Source organism: Drosophila innubila, assembly GCF_004354385.1.
Source record: "Drosophila innubila isolate TH190305 chromosome 2R unlocalized genomic scaffold, UK_Dinn_1.0 1_C_2R, whole genome shotgun sequence".
NCBI classification, from domain to species: Eukaryota; Metazoa; Arthropoda; class Insecta; order Diptera; family Drosophilidae; genus Drosophila; species Drosophila innubila.
Genome location: NW_022995374.1, coordinates 1,527,562 through 1,544,726, shown reverse-complemented (window position 1 = coordinate 1,544,726; position 17,165 = coordinate 1,527,562). Strand labels below are relative to the sequence as shown.

The 17,165-nt window shown below is 34.4% G+C and overlaps 1 protein-coding gene across 1 annotated transcript; it reads left to right on the top strand.

Annotated features, from left to right (window-relative positions):
• The first annotated feature begins 166 nt into the window (after positions 1-166).
• LOC117783512 (sodium channel protein 60E-like) lies at positions 167-16,750 on the top strand. Its single transcript, XM_034620932.1, has 22 exons — positions 167-293; positions 413-823; positions 1,184-1,403; positions 1,658-1,792; positions 1,999-2,779; positions 3,113-3,327; positions 4,207-4,377; positions 4,442-4,635; positions 4,697-4,799; positions 5,098-5,226; positions 6,430-6,666; positions 7,201-9,434; positions 9,928-10,255; positions 10,691-10,791; positions 11,308-11,482; positions 11,613-11,909; positions 12,290-12,444; positions 13,448-13,581; positions 14,101-14,770; positions 15,342-15,701; positions 15,811-15,919; positions 16,565-16,750. The coding sequence occupies exons 1-22, from the start codon at positions 232-234 to the stop codon at positions 16,748-16,750; spliced, it is 7,407 nt and encodes a 2,468-aa protein (XP_034476823.1). The 5' UTR covers positions 167-231.
• The last annotated feature ends 415 nt before the right edge of the window (positions 16,751-17,165 follow it).

Sequence of the window (17,165 nt, the reverse complement as noted above, 5' to 3'; positions counted from 1 at the left end):
TAAAGATTTAAATCTAAATAAATTGAAATGTGTATGCATTTTTTATAACTATTTCTCTACTTGTGTTTTAAACTCTATTTATAGACATTTTGTGTGGTCTCGAAGAGATTCCGCAAGAATTACATACATCGTTTTACGGGCACCAAAAGTCTCTTCCTCTTCCATCCATGGAGTCCATGGCGTCGTGTCTGCGTCTATATTGCAACGAATCAATTCTTCGACTACTGCGTTATGGCAACAATTCTATTCAACTGCATTTTCCTAGCCATGACTGAGACTGTGGAGGAAGCTGAGTAAGTTGCTAACTTAAGAAAATAATTTAGTTTTTAATTTTAAATAGATTAGAAATTTTGATTAAAAAAAAAAAAAATTAAATTGTATTGTAAACTGAATTTTTTTTTAATTTTTACAGATATATCTTCCTAGCCATTTACTCGATTGAAATGGTAATCAAAATCATTGCCAAAGGCTTTTTGCTCAACAAGTATACGTATCTGCGGAATCCATGGAATTGGCTGGACTTTGTGGTCATCACCAGTGGATATGCGACAATTGGCATGGAAGTTGGCAATCTTGCCGGACTGCGGACATTTCGTGTGCTCCGTGCACTGAAGACCGTTTCCATTATGCCTGGTTTGAAGACCATTATCAATGCACTGCTTCACTCCTTCCGCCAATTGGCCGAGGTCATGACCTTGACCATATTCTGTCTCATGGTCTTTGCCCTCTTCGCCCTGCAAGTTTATATGGGCGAATTGAGGAATAAATGTGTTCGCACTCTGCCCACTGACTGGACAAATATATCGCACCTGGATTGGCGTCTGTAAGTAATTCAGAAATCAGAGTAAAAATATTTATTATTTAAAATATTTAGGGATAATTTTGGCATTAATTTTAGAAAACATTGGAATCCCAAGATTTCCCTTTTTTTTATAAAAAATAAAATAATTTAAAAGCTACATTTGAAAAAAAAAAAACTTTAAAAATGTAATATCTTTTTTAATTTAATCATACTATTTTCAATACTTCAAATATTATCTGACTATGAAGGCAATTTAAAATAATTTTTTTAATGTGGGAAAAATTAGTTGAAATGTTTCTGACTCTCAATATTAATTTCGAGAATTTTTTAAATGGTATCCATGGACTTGCTTAACTTGTAATCTTTTGATCTGATTTGCAGATGGGTCAATGATACGGACAACTGGCTGTACGACGATGAGGAGATGCCCATGTTGTGCGGCAATCTGACAGGTGCTCGACACTGCCCAATTGGCTTCATGTGCATTTGTGTGGGTGAGAATCCCAATCACGGCTACACGAACTTTGACAACTTCATGTGGTCCATGCTCACAACATTCCAACTGATTACACTCGACTACTGGGAAAATGTCTATAATATGGTGAATAACAAAAAATTATCTATAGAAATGGGAAAAACTCAAAAAAGTATAAATTTGTACTTTTACATTAAAACTAAAATATATTTTAATTTTTTAATCTTTTTTATCTAAAAATTATTATTATCATTTATTTTTTAAATATATTTTTAATATATTTAATTTAAATTATCAATTTTTTAAGTTAGAATTTAAAATGAGTTAATATTTTATGCCATAAATCCAATGCTATTTAATCATATAAATTTTTTTTGCAGGTGCTTGCAACTTGTGGTCCAATGAGTGTAATCTTTTTTACAGTGGTTGTGTTTTTTGGCTCATTCTACTTAATTAATTTGATGTTAGCTGTAGTCGCGTTGAGTTATGAGGAGGAGGCGGAAATTACAAATGAGGCAAGTAGAAAACTTGCAAAAAATTCAGTAAAATATATAAAAAATGTAAATAAAAATTTTTAAATTTTGCTCAACTCTTATTCCTGAATCATTGATTTACTGATCATTGCACAGCCCAAACCAAAAGACCTAGCAATGTACTATATATATTAAATATGTATATATTTTTTTTTCGACATGAAAATTAATTTATTCAAAATTTTTAGGAGCGTAAAAAAGATCTGTTGGATCATCGTGAAGATTCAACGTTCAGCTTTGATCCCTCAGTGCTGAATGTGAAGAAGCTCAACAAGAATACCAAGAAGAAGATCGATTCCCGCAAAGGAGTGCTCCTGGCCTCATACAGCAAGAAGAAGACACGTCGAAAAAAGACCAAAGGCGGCAAGGATAACGTCAGTAACAATGGCAGCAATGGCAACGAGCAGGAACACAATAATAAATCGCATTCGGCGACGCCGAGTCCAGGACCAAGTCCACGTCATAGCACCGGAGAACGTCCTACAGCCTTGACATTGCAGGCTCAAAAGCAATACCAACAAATGGAACAGCAACAACAGCAACAGCAGCAACAAAAGGAACAACAACAGCAACAGCAACAACAACAGTTGGTCAAAAGCGAACAAACTGCGGCAACATCACAGCAACAAAAGACACGCATTAGTTTCCGGGAGGGGAATGTGAAGAATCCGAATATGTTGTATCCCTCGGATTACAAGGGTCAACTGATAACGAGCAGTCGCCAAACCAGCTCCAATTCAAGTGGCGGCGTTAATCGCGAGTCCTCACAGGATGATTCCGGTGTTGTCGATGATCACGAGGAACAGGAACAGGATACGGTTAATGATATCGGACATGTGTCCACTGTCGAATTGGCATTATCTCCCCGGGAAGTGCGTCTAATTAAATGCAATGGAAATATTGCACGCATCAAGAATCACAATGTCTATGCTCTACATCAGGAATTCTCCTCGGAGGTGGTCGTTATTGGTGCGTATTAAATCGATTTAAATTATATAATTATATAGTGTTTTAAAACTTCAAATAATATTTGAAAATATGTTTATAAGGTCTACAATTTAATTATAAAGTTATTTTATTTACAAATTATTTTGACTGTATAATTATTATATTTTGATCAAATTAAAATTCTGTATTTTTTTGGAACTCAATATTAGAAATTTAAATATTTTGGTTTCATAGAATCTCAATCCTATATTATTATATCATTATTTTTTTTTGTAGAACAACAAACATGATTTATATATCCAGCTTTTTATACATATTAATTTTTAAAATAATAATGGTCTCTTTAATTTATAGATGATCTGCCAGATCGCAACTTTGATCGTTGTGTACATTGTTGTGGCGACTATGAGAGCTGGCTGCAATTTCAGAACTGTCTCTATAAGGTGGTACGGGATCCGCTTTTTGAACTGGCCATAACGCTGTGCATTGTGTTGAACACGGCATTTCTGGCCATGGAACATCACGGCATGAGTCCGAGCTTCCGGAATGCATTGGATGTGGGCAACAAGGTGGGTTTATATTTTTAAAAATTCTAATTAAAATTAAAACAAATAATCCTATCCAAAGCTTTATTTTATCAATTTATAATAAAATTTGAATTTGTAAATTTAAAATGCTATATATAATTTTAAAAGAAAAATAGATGTTTAAAAAGTTGTAAAGCAGGGAATAACTTCGGAACCGGTGCCGGAATTGTAACCAAATGAAAATTCTCTGCTAAGAAGCGAATACCGAAAAGTTTGTACCGACTTTCAACTGTCATAACTTGATCAGAACTGCACCGATTTTCAAGTGGAATGTCATTTTGATCATGATTAGGACTCTAAATTCATTCTTCATTTAAATTTTGTTAATTTAGAAAAATTTTTTATTTTCGACCAAGATTCGGTTTCGATGGTAAGGGTCCCCTCTTTGAAATTTCGAAAATTCATAATTTTAAATCTCAATTTTTCACTTTTAATCAACTCCTTACATCGTAATTAGTATAAAACAACACCTGAAACTTGATTCTGAGACCTTTCATTTTTTTGTAAAAAATCATGAAGAATTTAATAAAAATTTTGACTTGTAAAGTGACTAACTCCGAAGTCTGACCAACTTCAAACTGTCATAACTTAATCAAAACTGAGCCGAATTTCAAGCGGAATGACATTTTGATCATGGTTTATACTGCATTTAAAGATTTTTTTATTCGCTATATGAACATTTTTTGCTCCAGGTCTAGCTATTTACTTTAATGTCATACTTATTATAAAACGACATCTTAACATTTTAAAATGTTTTAAAATTGATTTTTTGTATATTTGTTTCGGTTTGATAAAGTATAAGGGGAATAATATAATTATCTTCCCATACAAAAATCTCTAATTAAACTTTATTTTTTCTAGGTTTTCACATCGATTTTCACATTCGAATGCATTGTAAAGTTGATGGCGCTATCAAAGGAGTTTTTTCATTGCGGCTGGAATATTTTTGATCTACTTATTGTGACTGCCAGCTTGTTGGATATTATATTCGAGCTGGTCGACGGATTGAGTGTACTGCGTGGTCTGCGCTTGGTAAATAACCCATTTTAATTGATTTTATTATTTAATTCAATTTTAATTATATTTTTGTTTGCAGTTGCGTGTTTTAAAGCTGGCACAGTCTTGGACAACGATGAAGGTGCTGTTGAGCATCATAATATCGACAATTGGTGCACTCGGCAACCTCACGTTGATCCTCGTCATAGTCATTTACATATTCGCTGTGATTGGCATGCAATTGTTCTCCAAAGATTACACGCCTGAGAAATTCGATCCAGATCCAGTGCCAAGGTCAGTTATTTATTATGTAGAAAATTCAAAACACTTTTATTAATTTACTCGATTTAAACAGATGGAACTTCAATGATTTCTTTCATTCGTTCATGATGATTTTTCGCATTTTGTGTGGCGAATGGATCGAACCTTTGTGGGACTGCATGCGTGCCGAAGAGGAGGTAATTTTATTAAAATTAAATTAAATAAATATAAGATAATTTTTAATTTTTCTAATGAATGGTATTGAAATAAAAATTGAAATTTATTATATTTGTTTTATTTAGATCATAAACAAGAATTATTTATGATTATCTATTCGGATGAAAACTATGAATAATTTTGTCCTTGAAACCGAATTTTTGAAAATTTCATTTGAATAACTAACACTTGTTATATTTAATTATTTATTTAAAATTGAAATAATCATAATTCCTATATTCAATTAATAAATCAATTCATATTTAATTTAATTTACAGCAAGGAGCTTCCACATGCTTTGCCATTTTTTTACCCACTTTGGTAATGGGAAACTTTATGGTTCTCAACTTGTTCTTGGCCCTGTTGCTCAACAGCTTCAATTCCGAGGAGCTGAAATCTAAGAAAGAGGCAAGTCCGATGCGTTTTCCACTTGGAAATGCTTATGTTTATCTATATCTGTATACGTGTACGTGTATGTGTGTGCCAATCAATGTTTAACTAAACAAAAGGATAACTAAATTCTCAAAATAGTTAAGGACAAGCATTGAGCTGGTCATAAAATCCAAAAAAGCTAAAAGAAAAAATTTAATAATATTTAAAACTTGACTATACTATGTTCTATAACTATATCTATAACTATATCAATATCTATATGGTGTTTGCACTTGTTGTGTGTGAGAATGTGTGTCTGTTATCTAGCCAAGTAATTAATAATAAACCAAATACATGAAAAAAATCACTCACATGCATTAAAAAAAATTTGAAACCAATTGAATTATACACGTACACAGTGAGAAATGTATAGCACTTTTTTACATAAAAAGTGTAACATACACAAAAAATCACATTTAAGTGAAATTATTTACTAAATTTCCCATACATATTTCAACTAATGTGTTTGTTAATGTTAACTAAACTATTTCTATTATAAATGTATTCGATCTTTGACTTCGATTTCGGCTAATGTCGAAATTTAAAATCCTTTATTATATTAATTATTTAATTGTTTAGTGTATGTCTTATGCATTTAATACCCTGTCTAAGTCTCAATGTCTAAGTCTTAATATATGTGATAATCTTTCCATTTGCACTATCATAACAACTCAATTTTAATTAACTAAAACTTCTGTTATTAACTTTGCACAATGCGTTTAAACTTTAACTACTCTTAACACACAACAAAATACACTAAATACCAAACAAAATAAAACCCCAAAAAAAAATATTTTTAAATACACAAAATACGTTAAACAGATTTTCAAGAAAAAGGTAATTTTTTCAAACTAAAACTTAAAACTACTTAAACAAATTGTTTGCTTAATTTTCCGTTTAAGAAAAAAAAAAAAACAAAAAAAAATCAAATAAAATTAAGCCGTGTGTATATAAAATTCCCTAGCTGATGTTATTAACTATTGTTAAATATTGTTGAATTTGCAATTTTTGTGTTGTTTGCTTTGCTGTTCTTAGCTCGTAATTATTCTCAGTGTATTGGATACAATCTAAATGTCAATTGTCTGTTTTTCGAAAATATAACTAGTAGTAAACTCTTGAGTTCTCAACACATTTTCAATTAAGCCTTTGAACTAATCGTTAAATTTTCTCTCCATGTAGGAGGTGGGCGAAGAGTCAAAACTCGCTCGTAGCATTGAACGTGTCCGTGATCTCATACGGAAAAAGCGACAGGAGCGCAAGGATCGCAAGGAGCGAAAATTTGCCGAAAAGTTTCAGCAAATTGTGCTCGAGGCACAGCAGGCACATCATGCCACCACAACCAGGGAATTGGGCACCAGGGATGTCGACAAGCCCGGTCTGCTGGCGGAAACAAAGTTCCATAGATTAAGCTATCAGGTGAGTGATGAAAAAATGGAAAGTAAATGAAGAAAAATTAGGTTTTTCAATTTTGATGCAGAATGAAAATAGAGGCCAAATAATGATAAAATTGACAATCCGGAAGGAAATCGGCTAAAATTTGACAAAGCTATGACAGTTTGAAGTTTTTGGAAATGTGTCAAGGGAAGAGTATGGAGATAATGGAAAGTGATTGAAAATATGGAAAAAATTGACCGTAAAGGATGAAAAATTTAATTTTCCAATTTTGATGCAGAATGAAAACAGGGGTCAAATACTGATATAATTGAAATAGGTTAAAATTTAACAGAGTTATGACAGTTTGAAGTTTGTGAAAAGTGTAAATTTTTCATTATTAATGCTGAATCAAAATGTAGGTCCAAAAAAATATGATAAAATTTGCATTCCGCATGGAAATCGAATAAGACAAAGTTTTGAAAAAATGAAAATAATTTATTTAAATTTGTAATTAAGTAAATTGTATTTTAAAATTAACAAAAATAAAAAATGAATTGAATTTTGCTTTTATTATAGGAATCTATGAACCGTCCAGTGTCTGGCTCGGACTTTGGCTTTCAAATTCCGCTCAGCGACGGGCTGCACACAATTGTCGATGGCCTGGAATACGAGGAGTCTGCTCGACCAGCTGATACCCAGCAATTGCAATTGCAACAGCAGGTGGAGCAGGAGCCTCACGATAGTCTGCCTCCCACTTATGAGACTGCCATGCTGTCTGCCTCGAGCAATGGAAATGGTAATGGGGATAACCACAATCTGACGCCAAGTCTTGTGAGTCAAGTGGAGCGTAGTCGACTGCAGCATCAGATCTCCTCGGGTGTGGGCACTCAGCAGAATGATTCTAGGGATGAGGCCACCTATACGGAATCGATTGAACTGCGTCTTTTGGGACAATACAATTCCACGGATACAGATCCCTATGCGTATGCGACAGATCAACGCAGTGCTTCCCTCCAGGATGCGGATGAAGCGTATCTCAAGTATCAAAAATCACTATTAACACGTTCGCCAAGCTATCGCAAATCTCTGGATCGTTTATCCCAATCCAGTGGACAATCGCAGCGTTCCTTGTTGCCCTCGAGAAGTCTTAAGTCCGATGAGAGCGCCATGAGACGACATTCGAGTGGACACTCTTTGAATTCCATATCCCTGGAGCAGGAGGAGCTGCTCTCCCAAGCGAATCTACGCGAAGAGTTGCTCAATTGTGATCAAAAAGAATTATTTCAGTTTCTGCAGGAAGACGAGGATCTGTTCCGAGAGAAGAAACTTACAAACAACAGCATCAAATCGAATCTCAGCTACATATCCAATTCCATAATGTCACGGAACAATTCGAGTCACGTTCACGATCAGCAGGAAAGTGAACCGTTAATGGAGCACTCCGAATTCGACAATATCATACAGAGTTTCGAAAAGGAGCTGGAGGAAATAAAGCGTTCCACCAGCTCACTGGAACGAAAGATCTCCACACTCTCGGAGCCTTCACCCGCGGCAGATGAGGCGACAAAAGCGATCATGGATCATATAGCGATCATTACTGGCGCCTCGGAGCGCACAACAGCCGATGAGGTCGTACATCCTTTGAATCCCTACGATAGCTATGATCTGTCCAGTGTGCCCAGACGATCGCAATCTGTCAGCGCTCAAGCCCAGCGACAATCGGTCAAATTGAAAAGACGCAGTCTGGAGAAGCAACGCAAGATCGATGAGGACTTTAGCATATCGAATGAAATACGCAAAATCTGTGATCAAATCCATGCACCATTTGCTGCAATGGAAGCTCTGGCTGTGGCAGCCACAAGTGGCAGCAATGTCTCGCCATTTATGAGACGAAAAACTGATCCATTTAGCGTACAATTCGATCGCTTTAAGCGTCTGTCATTAATCGAGCGCGTTGAGGAACTGCCCGAGGAGGATAAACCCATTTCGACGCTACGCATTGAGTCGGAGAAAATGCCACGGAAATTTCTGCACAATGATCCGCAGCGGCATATGGATAGTTTATCCTTAAAGAGCACCAATTCCTATGAGAATTTGCTAATACAAAAGCAATTGTGCCGTGTGGATGGCGTTGCTTTACCCGCAACACCACCTACATCACTAAAGTCGAGCATTGAGCCACCAACACTGGCGCAAATTTCATCACTCAAAGTGGCAACACCACCGCTGGCTGCCTTAACGGAGCATCAGCAAAATTATCATGCCACTCAAATACAAACGAGCACACAAGAAGTTGACATTACAACCACAATGCATCCGCAGGCTGTGGACGTGACGACGACGACGACGACGACAACGACCATGACAACGAAATCGTTAGGGAAATCGTTAGGGAAACCATCGCGTCATCATCGCGCCAACGAGCATCCACAATCGACACTAGACAAAGCCGCATCCTTTCAATCCGCTCGCACTGAATCTCACAGCTCAGGGGCAGCGGATAGTATCGGACTCGGAATCGGCATGGGCATTGGCATGGGACTAGGAATGCCCTCGGGCAACCTATCATTGTCCCAGCAAGATCAAGAGAAGACTGATACGATGCAACAAGCACAGAAACCGGCATCGACTTTCTCACGACTGACCGAAAAACCATGGCATTGTTTGGTTTCCTACGTAGACGATCTCACTGTCGGTGGGAGACGTAACTCGCAGGGCGCTTACAATGATCCCATGACTTTTCCGAGCTTCGGAACGGCTAAGCCGCCAAAAGTGCCAGACGATTGTTTTCCCCAAAAGTGCTACGATCAGTAAGTACAACCTTAATCTCCAAATTTTTTAATTTTCTGTGGCTTTTTTAAATTAATATATATAAGAATCTCTTTGTCCTGACGCACTCACTGACTGACTGATCATTGCACAGATAAAAACAATGGAACCAAGGGGCTGAAATTTTCACACAACATAGCTGAATCAATTTTATCGTACAATAAGACGGAGTTTTATAAAATTCGAATTGCAAAGGTTTCAAGTTCGGGGTTAAAGATCACACAATGAGAAAATTGCTTAGTATAATAAACTGTGTTAGTATTAGAGTTATGTTAACCAAACTCACAGATTGTTTCTTTTTTACCATATGTTACACCCAGACCAAATTTGGTCAAAATCGTATTATTATATCATAAAGCTGACGTAGGAACAATCGGGTTCAAATTTACTATAGTATTAAAAACTTTGTTTGATTTTTGCGACATCTTAACCAAATCTAGAATTGTATAAAACAAATTTTATTTGATTTTCCAGCTTCTACTTTCGCTGTCCCTGGTTCATGTCCTGCATGGACACGCCGAGTGCCAAGCATTGGACGCGAGTAAGGACGGCTGTCTTGACGGTTGTCGATACTCCAGCCTTTGAGTGGTTTGTGCTAGTGCTGATCTTTGCGTCAAGTATTACGCTCTGCTTCGAGGACATCTATCTGGATAGCAATAAGACTCTAAAGCGTGTTCTCTACTGGACCAACTTCTCCTTCTGTCTCATCTTTGTTGTCGAAATGGTTCTCAAATGGCTTGCTCTCGGATTCTCCAAGTACTTTACCAGCTTTTGGACAATACTCGACTTTATCATAGTGTTTGTAAGTAATCTACAACTGTATCCTATAAAAATCAATTATTCCTCTTTAAAAATTATGCTTTCATTAAAAATATTAATGCTAAGATATAATGTAATTCTATCTATTATCAATTTAAAATTAAATGAATTTTTTTTAATAATATAATGTTTTATTAATAGTTAATTTTAACTATCATTACATTTTTCAATGATTGTGAAATTTTGATTGTTATTTTCTTAACTTTTTGATTTTATAATGAATCATTACTCTTATTTTTTCATATAGAAATGATATTATCATTACTATTTTTTATGTTAATGATTTGTAATAGTGAATATTAATACCTTTTTTATGATTATGATATGTGTGCTTAGTGTAATTTTCATTATCATTTCGTTTTTTTAAAATTAGTTTTAAAGATGTCAAAATTTTATTAATGACTATATTCTCTTCTAGGTATCTGTTTTTTCTCTGCTCATCGAGGAGAATGAGAATCTCAAGGTGTTGCGATCATTGCGCACTCTGCGAGCTTTGCGTCCGCTGAGAGCCATCTCTAGGTAAGTATCGGACCCTGGAGCTGGGCTTTAATGTAGGGTGTAATCTAAAGAGATTTATTAATGAAACTAAACTGTCTAAAATGCCGAATTAATAAAGTAAGCTCTCTACGTAGGTTTCCTCAACTTTTGTATGTCTAATTTGCTCGCAAAGAGAACCGTTTGGCTAAATAAGTTTCCAGAGCTGTGCAGTGTTTAATACAATCTCGTCTTCTTTATGAATTTCGAATAGAAATATGTAGACCACATTGCATCGCCATGTCTCCTAAAATATATACATATATGTACATAGCAACTGAATAGTTCGATTATCAAATATCATTTCATGTATAAGCTTTTGTAAATAAGTGAAGTTCAAATTCAAACAAATACTGTATATAAACTTAAAATGTAGTTAAGTTTTTATCTGAGATATTCGAAACAATTAATCGGCCCAATATGTAGATAATTCAATTGTATTTTGTAGAATCGTGACCATCCTGTAACAATTAGAGATTTCATAAAACATTTCTATTCCAGGTGGCAAGGAATGCGGATTGTAGTAAATGCTCTCATGTATGCAATACCATCAATTTTCAATGTACTTTTGGTTTGTTTAGTTTTTTGGTTAATTTTCTCCATAATGGGTGTACAATTCTTTGGTGGTAAATTTTTCAAATGCGTCAATGAGTTGGGCGAATTGCTGCCAATTACTGTGAGTATTCCAATTATACATTCCCCAAATGAAATTTTCCCTAAAATATCATATTATAAAAAAAAAAAAAGTATGATAGATGGTAACCTAATTAAATGCAAAATTTAATGAAACACTTTGGATTTTGTAGGAAGTGGACGATAAAGAAACATGCCTTAAGCTGAATTACACATGGATCAACTCGAAGATCACATTCGATCATGTGGGCATGGGATATTTGGCTCTACTTCAGGTTGCCACCTTTGAGGGATGGATGGAGGTGATGGCGGATGCAGTCGATGCCCGGGGAGTGGATCTTCAGCCACAGAGAGAAGCCAATTTATATGCATATATTTATTTTGTTATATTTATTGTATGCGGATCGTTCTTTACACTCAATCTATTCATTGGAGTTATCATTGATAATTTCAATATGCTCAAAAAGAAGGTAAGTTAATTTGGCCTATGTTAGTTCCATTCCACTTCCCAGAATCCCCAAAAGACACGTCTGTAAATAACTCCCCAGACGCTATCTTCAAATCCACCAAACCACACTACACCACAATACTGAATTCACCACGAAATTGTACAGTTGTGCATTATACAAATCAAAATCCTAACCCCAAAAAAATGTGTTGATGTATTTATTGAATCAGTTAGTTGAGTGTTATACTATATTATAGTATATGTAGAGTGTGTTGTCTCTTCATGTACATGCTATATGTTTTCTATATCTAAATATATATAAATGTGTGTATTTGTCCCTTTGTATTTGTGTAAATGTATATATATGAATAAATGTTCATTCTATTCTCATCACTTTTATAGTATGAAGGAGGAGTGTTGGAAATGTTTCTCACCGAATCTCAAAAACATTATTACACCGCTATGAAAAAATTGGGACGAAAGAAACCACAGAAAGTTATTAAGCGACCTATAAATCATTTTTTAGCTATGTTTTATGATTTATCCAATTCGAGAAGGTAAACAAAATATGAAAACGTCTCTGAAAAACCAGCAAATTAAACTAACTTAACTAACTAACTATAATTATCTATAGTTTTAATTAACTTAATTACTTATTGTTAGTCTTACTTAACTTAACTTATACTCTGGCCTAGGCACACACACTCTCTAAGATCTACACACACAAATAATATCTATGAATAACTGATCTATATATATATATATTATTTTTTTTTTCGATTTGGTGATAAAATTCATTTGAACACTTCACATTCTACGCATTTAATAAATCGAAGGGTGTTTGCCGCTTCTTTATTACCCTAAAAAGAAAAGAAAGAAGTCGCACAAACGCCATCAAAAAATGCAACTACTCTAACTCTATTAAGATGTTCTTAGATGTTTTAGAGCACATTTTATTAAAAAAAAAATTATACCCTCAGATCTTTCAAGTTTAAATAAAAATTTTATTGTTCATTTAATTATTTTTTTCTTAGTTTATTTTTTTTATCGACTGTTTTCAGTTGTCGTTAAATAAATAAATAAATAAGTATTATTATATACATATCCCATTGCATTTCTATATACGACTATATACTTATATATATTATTATAATTATAATGTGATAATTCCCAAGCACTTTAAATTGCATTTGATTGAAATGTGGGCATGCCCTCAGTAAAATAGAATTTAGACCGAGTAGACACCATTTATGGGTTCTACTAAAAATGGGGGACTACTTTCTAAACTAAATGTACAATATAATTAGCATGTATATAAATAGCTTTAGTTTTAACTTTAACATTATTCTATGCTGCTCAAATGACTGTAAATACGAATTAATAAGAAGGTTTAAAATTTTTGAGTAGCATCTTCGCTTCGGATAAATCGAAGTTTGTAATTTTATTATGCATTTTTTTAATCGTATTACATAATGTATATCTGTGACTTTTATTTCATATATGTACCATTAACTTCAACTCTGTCTGTCATGTACACGTACTATACAAAATCGTCATCAGATTCGAAATTGCGATCTTTGTACTGATTTTTCTAAATATGCTTACGATGGGCATCGAGCACTACGATCAACCACATGCTGTATTTTTTATACTGGAAGTAAGCAATGCGTTTTTTACCACAGTCTTTGGTCTCGGTAAGTGGATTAGTTAATTTTTTTTAGATTATACCAGCGGTGGGCTCAAAATATTCAATCAAAAAACAGCGTTAGTGTCAAGGGTCGATCTAAATAGGTCGAGGCATAGATAAATAAGTCGCCTTCAACGCGAGCTTCAATCGAGCACGAATTTTTTATTTCATCATTTTGCTTGTGCGTCTCGCTGTCGCCGCTTTCCTAAACTTAACAAGCAGCAGAACCAAAAGTGTGCCCACCGCAGGTTTATATTGTACTGCATGTATTTTGTTATTGTAAGCTCGAAATCTCGAAATCGAAAGCTTGAAATCGGCACCTGTTCGCTTGAGTGCTTATGCGTCTCTCTGGCGCCACTTTCCTAAAATATAACGGGTTGAGCACTGAGAGCAGCAGGAGCAAAAGTGTGCCCACCGCAGGTTTATACTGAACTTGACATTTTATATAACTTTAGACATATTTTTAATCTTATTTCTTATTTTATTATATTAAAATTTAGCTTAATTATTATTCAACTTTTCGCAGAGGCCATTGTGAAGATTGTGGGACTGCGTTATCATTACTTTACCGTACCCTGGAATGTATTTGACTTTCTGCTTGTGCTGGCCTCCATCTTTGGCATTCTCATGGAGGATATTATGATTGATTTGCCCATAAGTCCTACGTTGTTGCGTGTGGTCCGGGTCTTTCGAATTGGACGCATCCTGCGGCTCATCAAGGCTGCCAAGGGTATAAGAAAGTTGCTCTTTGCCTTGGTCGTCTCACTGCCGGCGTTGTTCAACATTGGCGCTCTGCTCGGACTGATCACATTCATCTATGCCATTTTGGGCATGTCGCTCTTTGGCCATGTGAAGCTACAGGGCGCACTCGATGACATGGTAAATTTTCAAACATTTGGAAGGAGCATGCAGCTATTGTTTCGCCTGATGACATCGGCGGGATGGAATGATGTGCTGGAATCTTTAATGATACAGCCGCCGGACTGTGATCCGTTCTTCAATAGACAAACGAATGGAGATTGCGGTCATCCATTGTTGGCCATCACATACTTTACGAGCTTCATTATAATCAGTTATATGATTGTGATTAACATGTACATTGCCATCATCCTGGAGAACTTTAATCAGGCACACCAGGAGGAGGAGATTGGCATTGTCGAGGATGACTTGGAAATGTTTTACATACGTTGGTCCAAGTAGGTTTTTACAATAAGCGAGAAGGAGCTGCTAAATTTTAAATAGAATATAAAAATGACTGAACTTGATTAAAGTTTTAATATTAAAGTTGCAATGTAATAATTATTTTTTTTAATTTTTATAGTATTGCTTTCTTTTATACTTGTATTTAGAAATTGTTAAATAATAATTATTTCTTCATATATATTTAATGTTAATAAAATTACACGTATTTGCGATTTTCATTTTTAACATTCAAAATTAGTCATACTTATTTTTATTATTTAAGAGCGCAAAATTAAACTTCATTATTAATTAGTTCAGTATAAATTGTTTTCAACAAAAATCGTAAGAAAGTATTAAAAAATAATTTTTAAGTAAGAATATAACTGCCATTTAAAAATTTAAGCACAACTTTAAAGATACAAATTTAAGTAAATTATATTGTATAAAAATTAACGACTTAAAACAAGCCACATTATTATAGAATATTTCATTCACATAGACTTATTTAAATTTTAAAATGTTGGTATTCCAATTGCCATTTTTGATCCGCAAACTTAATGGATTATTTAATTGATGTCGTTTCAGATATGATCCACATGCCACCCAATTTATACACTTCTCGCAACTGTCCGATTTTATTGCCTCACTCGATCCACCATTGGGCATCTCGAAGCCCAATAATGTCGCTTTAGTGTCATTTAATCTGCCCATCTCTAAGGGTAATAAAATACACTGTCTCGACATTTTGCACGCGCTAGTTAAGCACGTGCTAGGTCATGTCGAGGAGACCGATAACTTCAAGCAGTTGCAGGAACAAATGGATGTCAAGTTCAAGAAACAGTTTCCAACGCGTAAAGAATTGGAAATTGTTTCATCGACGCGGATCTGGAAGCGCCAGGAAAAGGCGGCTAAGACCATACAAACCGGTTGGAAGGACTATTTGCGGTACTATTAAAGCAGCCCACTACTAAACACAAATATACCAATTTATTTATTTTATTGTATTTTTTTTTTTTTTTTTTTTGTAAATTTCACTTTTGCTGTCATTTTGCAGGCGTAAACGCGAAAAAGAACGGTCCAATTCCGGCGACAGTGCCACACAAAACTCCAGTCCCGGCGGCTGGCAATCGAAGCTCTCCGCCCTCAATTTCTTCCATCTCCAGGTGAGTTGAGTCCTTTATAATTTAATTATTTGATACACAGCTAGTATCTATTAATATTATTATTGTTTATTTTATTGTCTCTTGTAGTTTATTTATATTTTATACAACCAATTTATTTTTTTTTCAACTGTTTTCAGTTTTCAGTAGTGCTGGGCTCGTATCTAGCTTCATAAATGTTCAAAGCTGTATTTTTTTAAAATAATATTTTGACTTTAATTTTTCATTTGTATATTTTTTTTAAAGAGTAAAGATGAAAGCTTTTAATTTTACTTATCTTTTAAAATTGTGTATTGTATGTTAAATAAACATTGTTAATGTATGTATGTATATATTGAATATATATTTATTGTAAATTATAAAATATTTCTACTTTTTCATTTTGTTAGATGTAAAAAAAAAACATAATAAAGAAGCTATGCTGATTGGTGAAGTTTTATTTTACTATGGTCGTCAATATTCAAACCAATTAAAATAAACTAAATCACTTACTAATTTTTTGTATATTCTCAGACTTTTATACTTTTTTTTATTCCTTTCAGCTTAATTTGCAACATTTATAATATTATTTGAATTTTTAATTAAAGCCATTTTTAATAATAAGCACTAAATGAATATAAATCTAAAATGAAAATTGAATTTTTCCAGGTGAGTCGTCGAGGAACTGCCTGCTCCAGTCGCGCCTCCTCCCGCAAATCCTCGCGTGCCTCCGACGGATCCGATCTCAGTGAGCTGGCAGGACCTTGGCTGAATCTTCCGCTGATGCTTGTCTCTGGTGCCGATGATGTGGTCAAGGATATTAAACAACAAAGCGATGAGCTGGGCAAACGGTAGTTAATCCTTAACCTAACACTCAAACTTATACACACATGAAACAAACACACACACACACACACACTCTGTAATCATATACGTGATTCGAAATGCAATTTTTAGACGAAAGGCTTTCACAATCATGAACCAGCAAAACAGCAACAATTACAGTCACATTGATAAAATTAATTGAAATTTCAAATACTTTGAATTTAACGTATTTTGTTGTTCCACGATATATACAAATATATATAAAAATTGAGCCCTATTTTTAGCATATCCTCTTGTATCTCCCTAAACTATGAGTCCTTGCTCGCAGATATGGTCACAGCCGTATTAAGAAGTGGCTCCCAGCCTAGTGGCTTGAATTACTTAGGTAAAGGCAATGTTAGCAAACATCAAAAAAAAAAAAAAAAAAATTATCTTACAACAACTA

Bases quoted from the DNA above. Each gene is read 5' to 3' on its own strand.
- LOC117783512 (XM_034620932.1), top strand. From the start codon at position 232: ATGGCAACAATTCTATTCAACTGCATTTTCCTAGCCATGACTGAGACT. The intron at 3,328-4,206 runs GTGGGTTTATAT...TATTTTTTCTAG, and splicing joins CATTGGATGTGGGCAACAAG to GTTTTCACATCGATTTTCAC. The intron at 5,227-6,429 runs GCAAGTCCGATG...CTCTCCATGTAG, and splicing joins AGCTGAAATCTAAGAAAGAG to GAGGTGGGCGAAGAGTCAAA.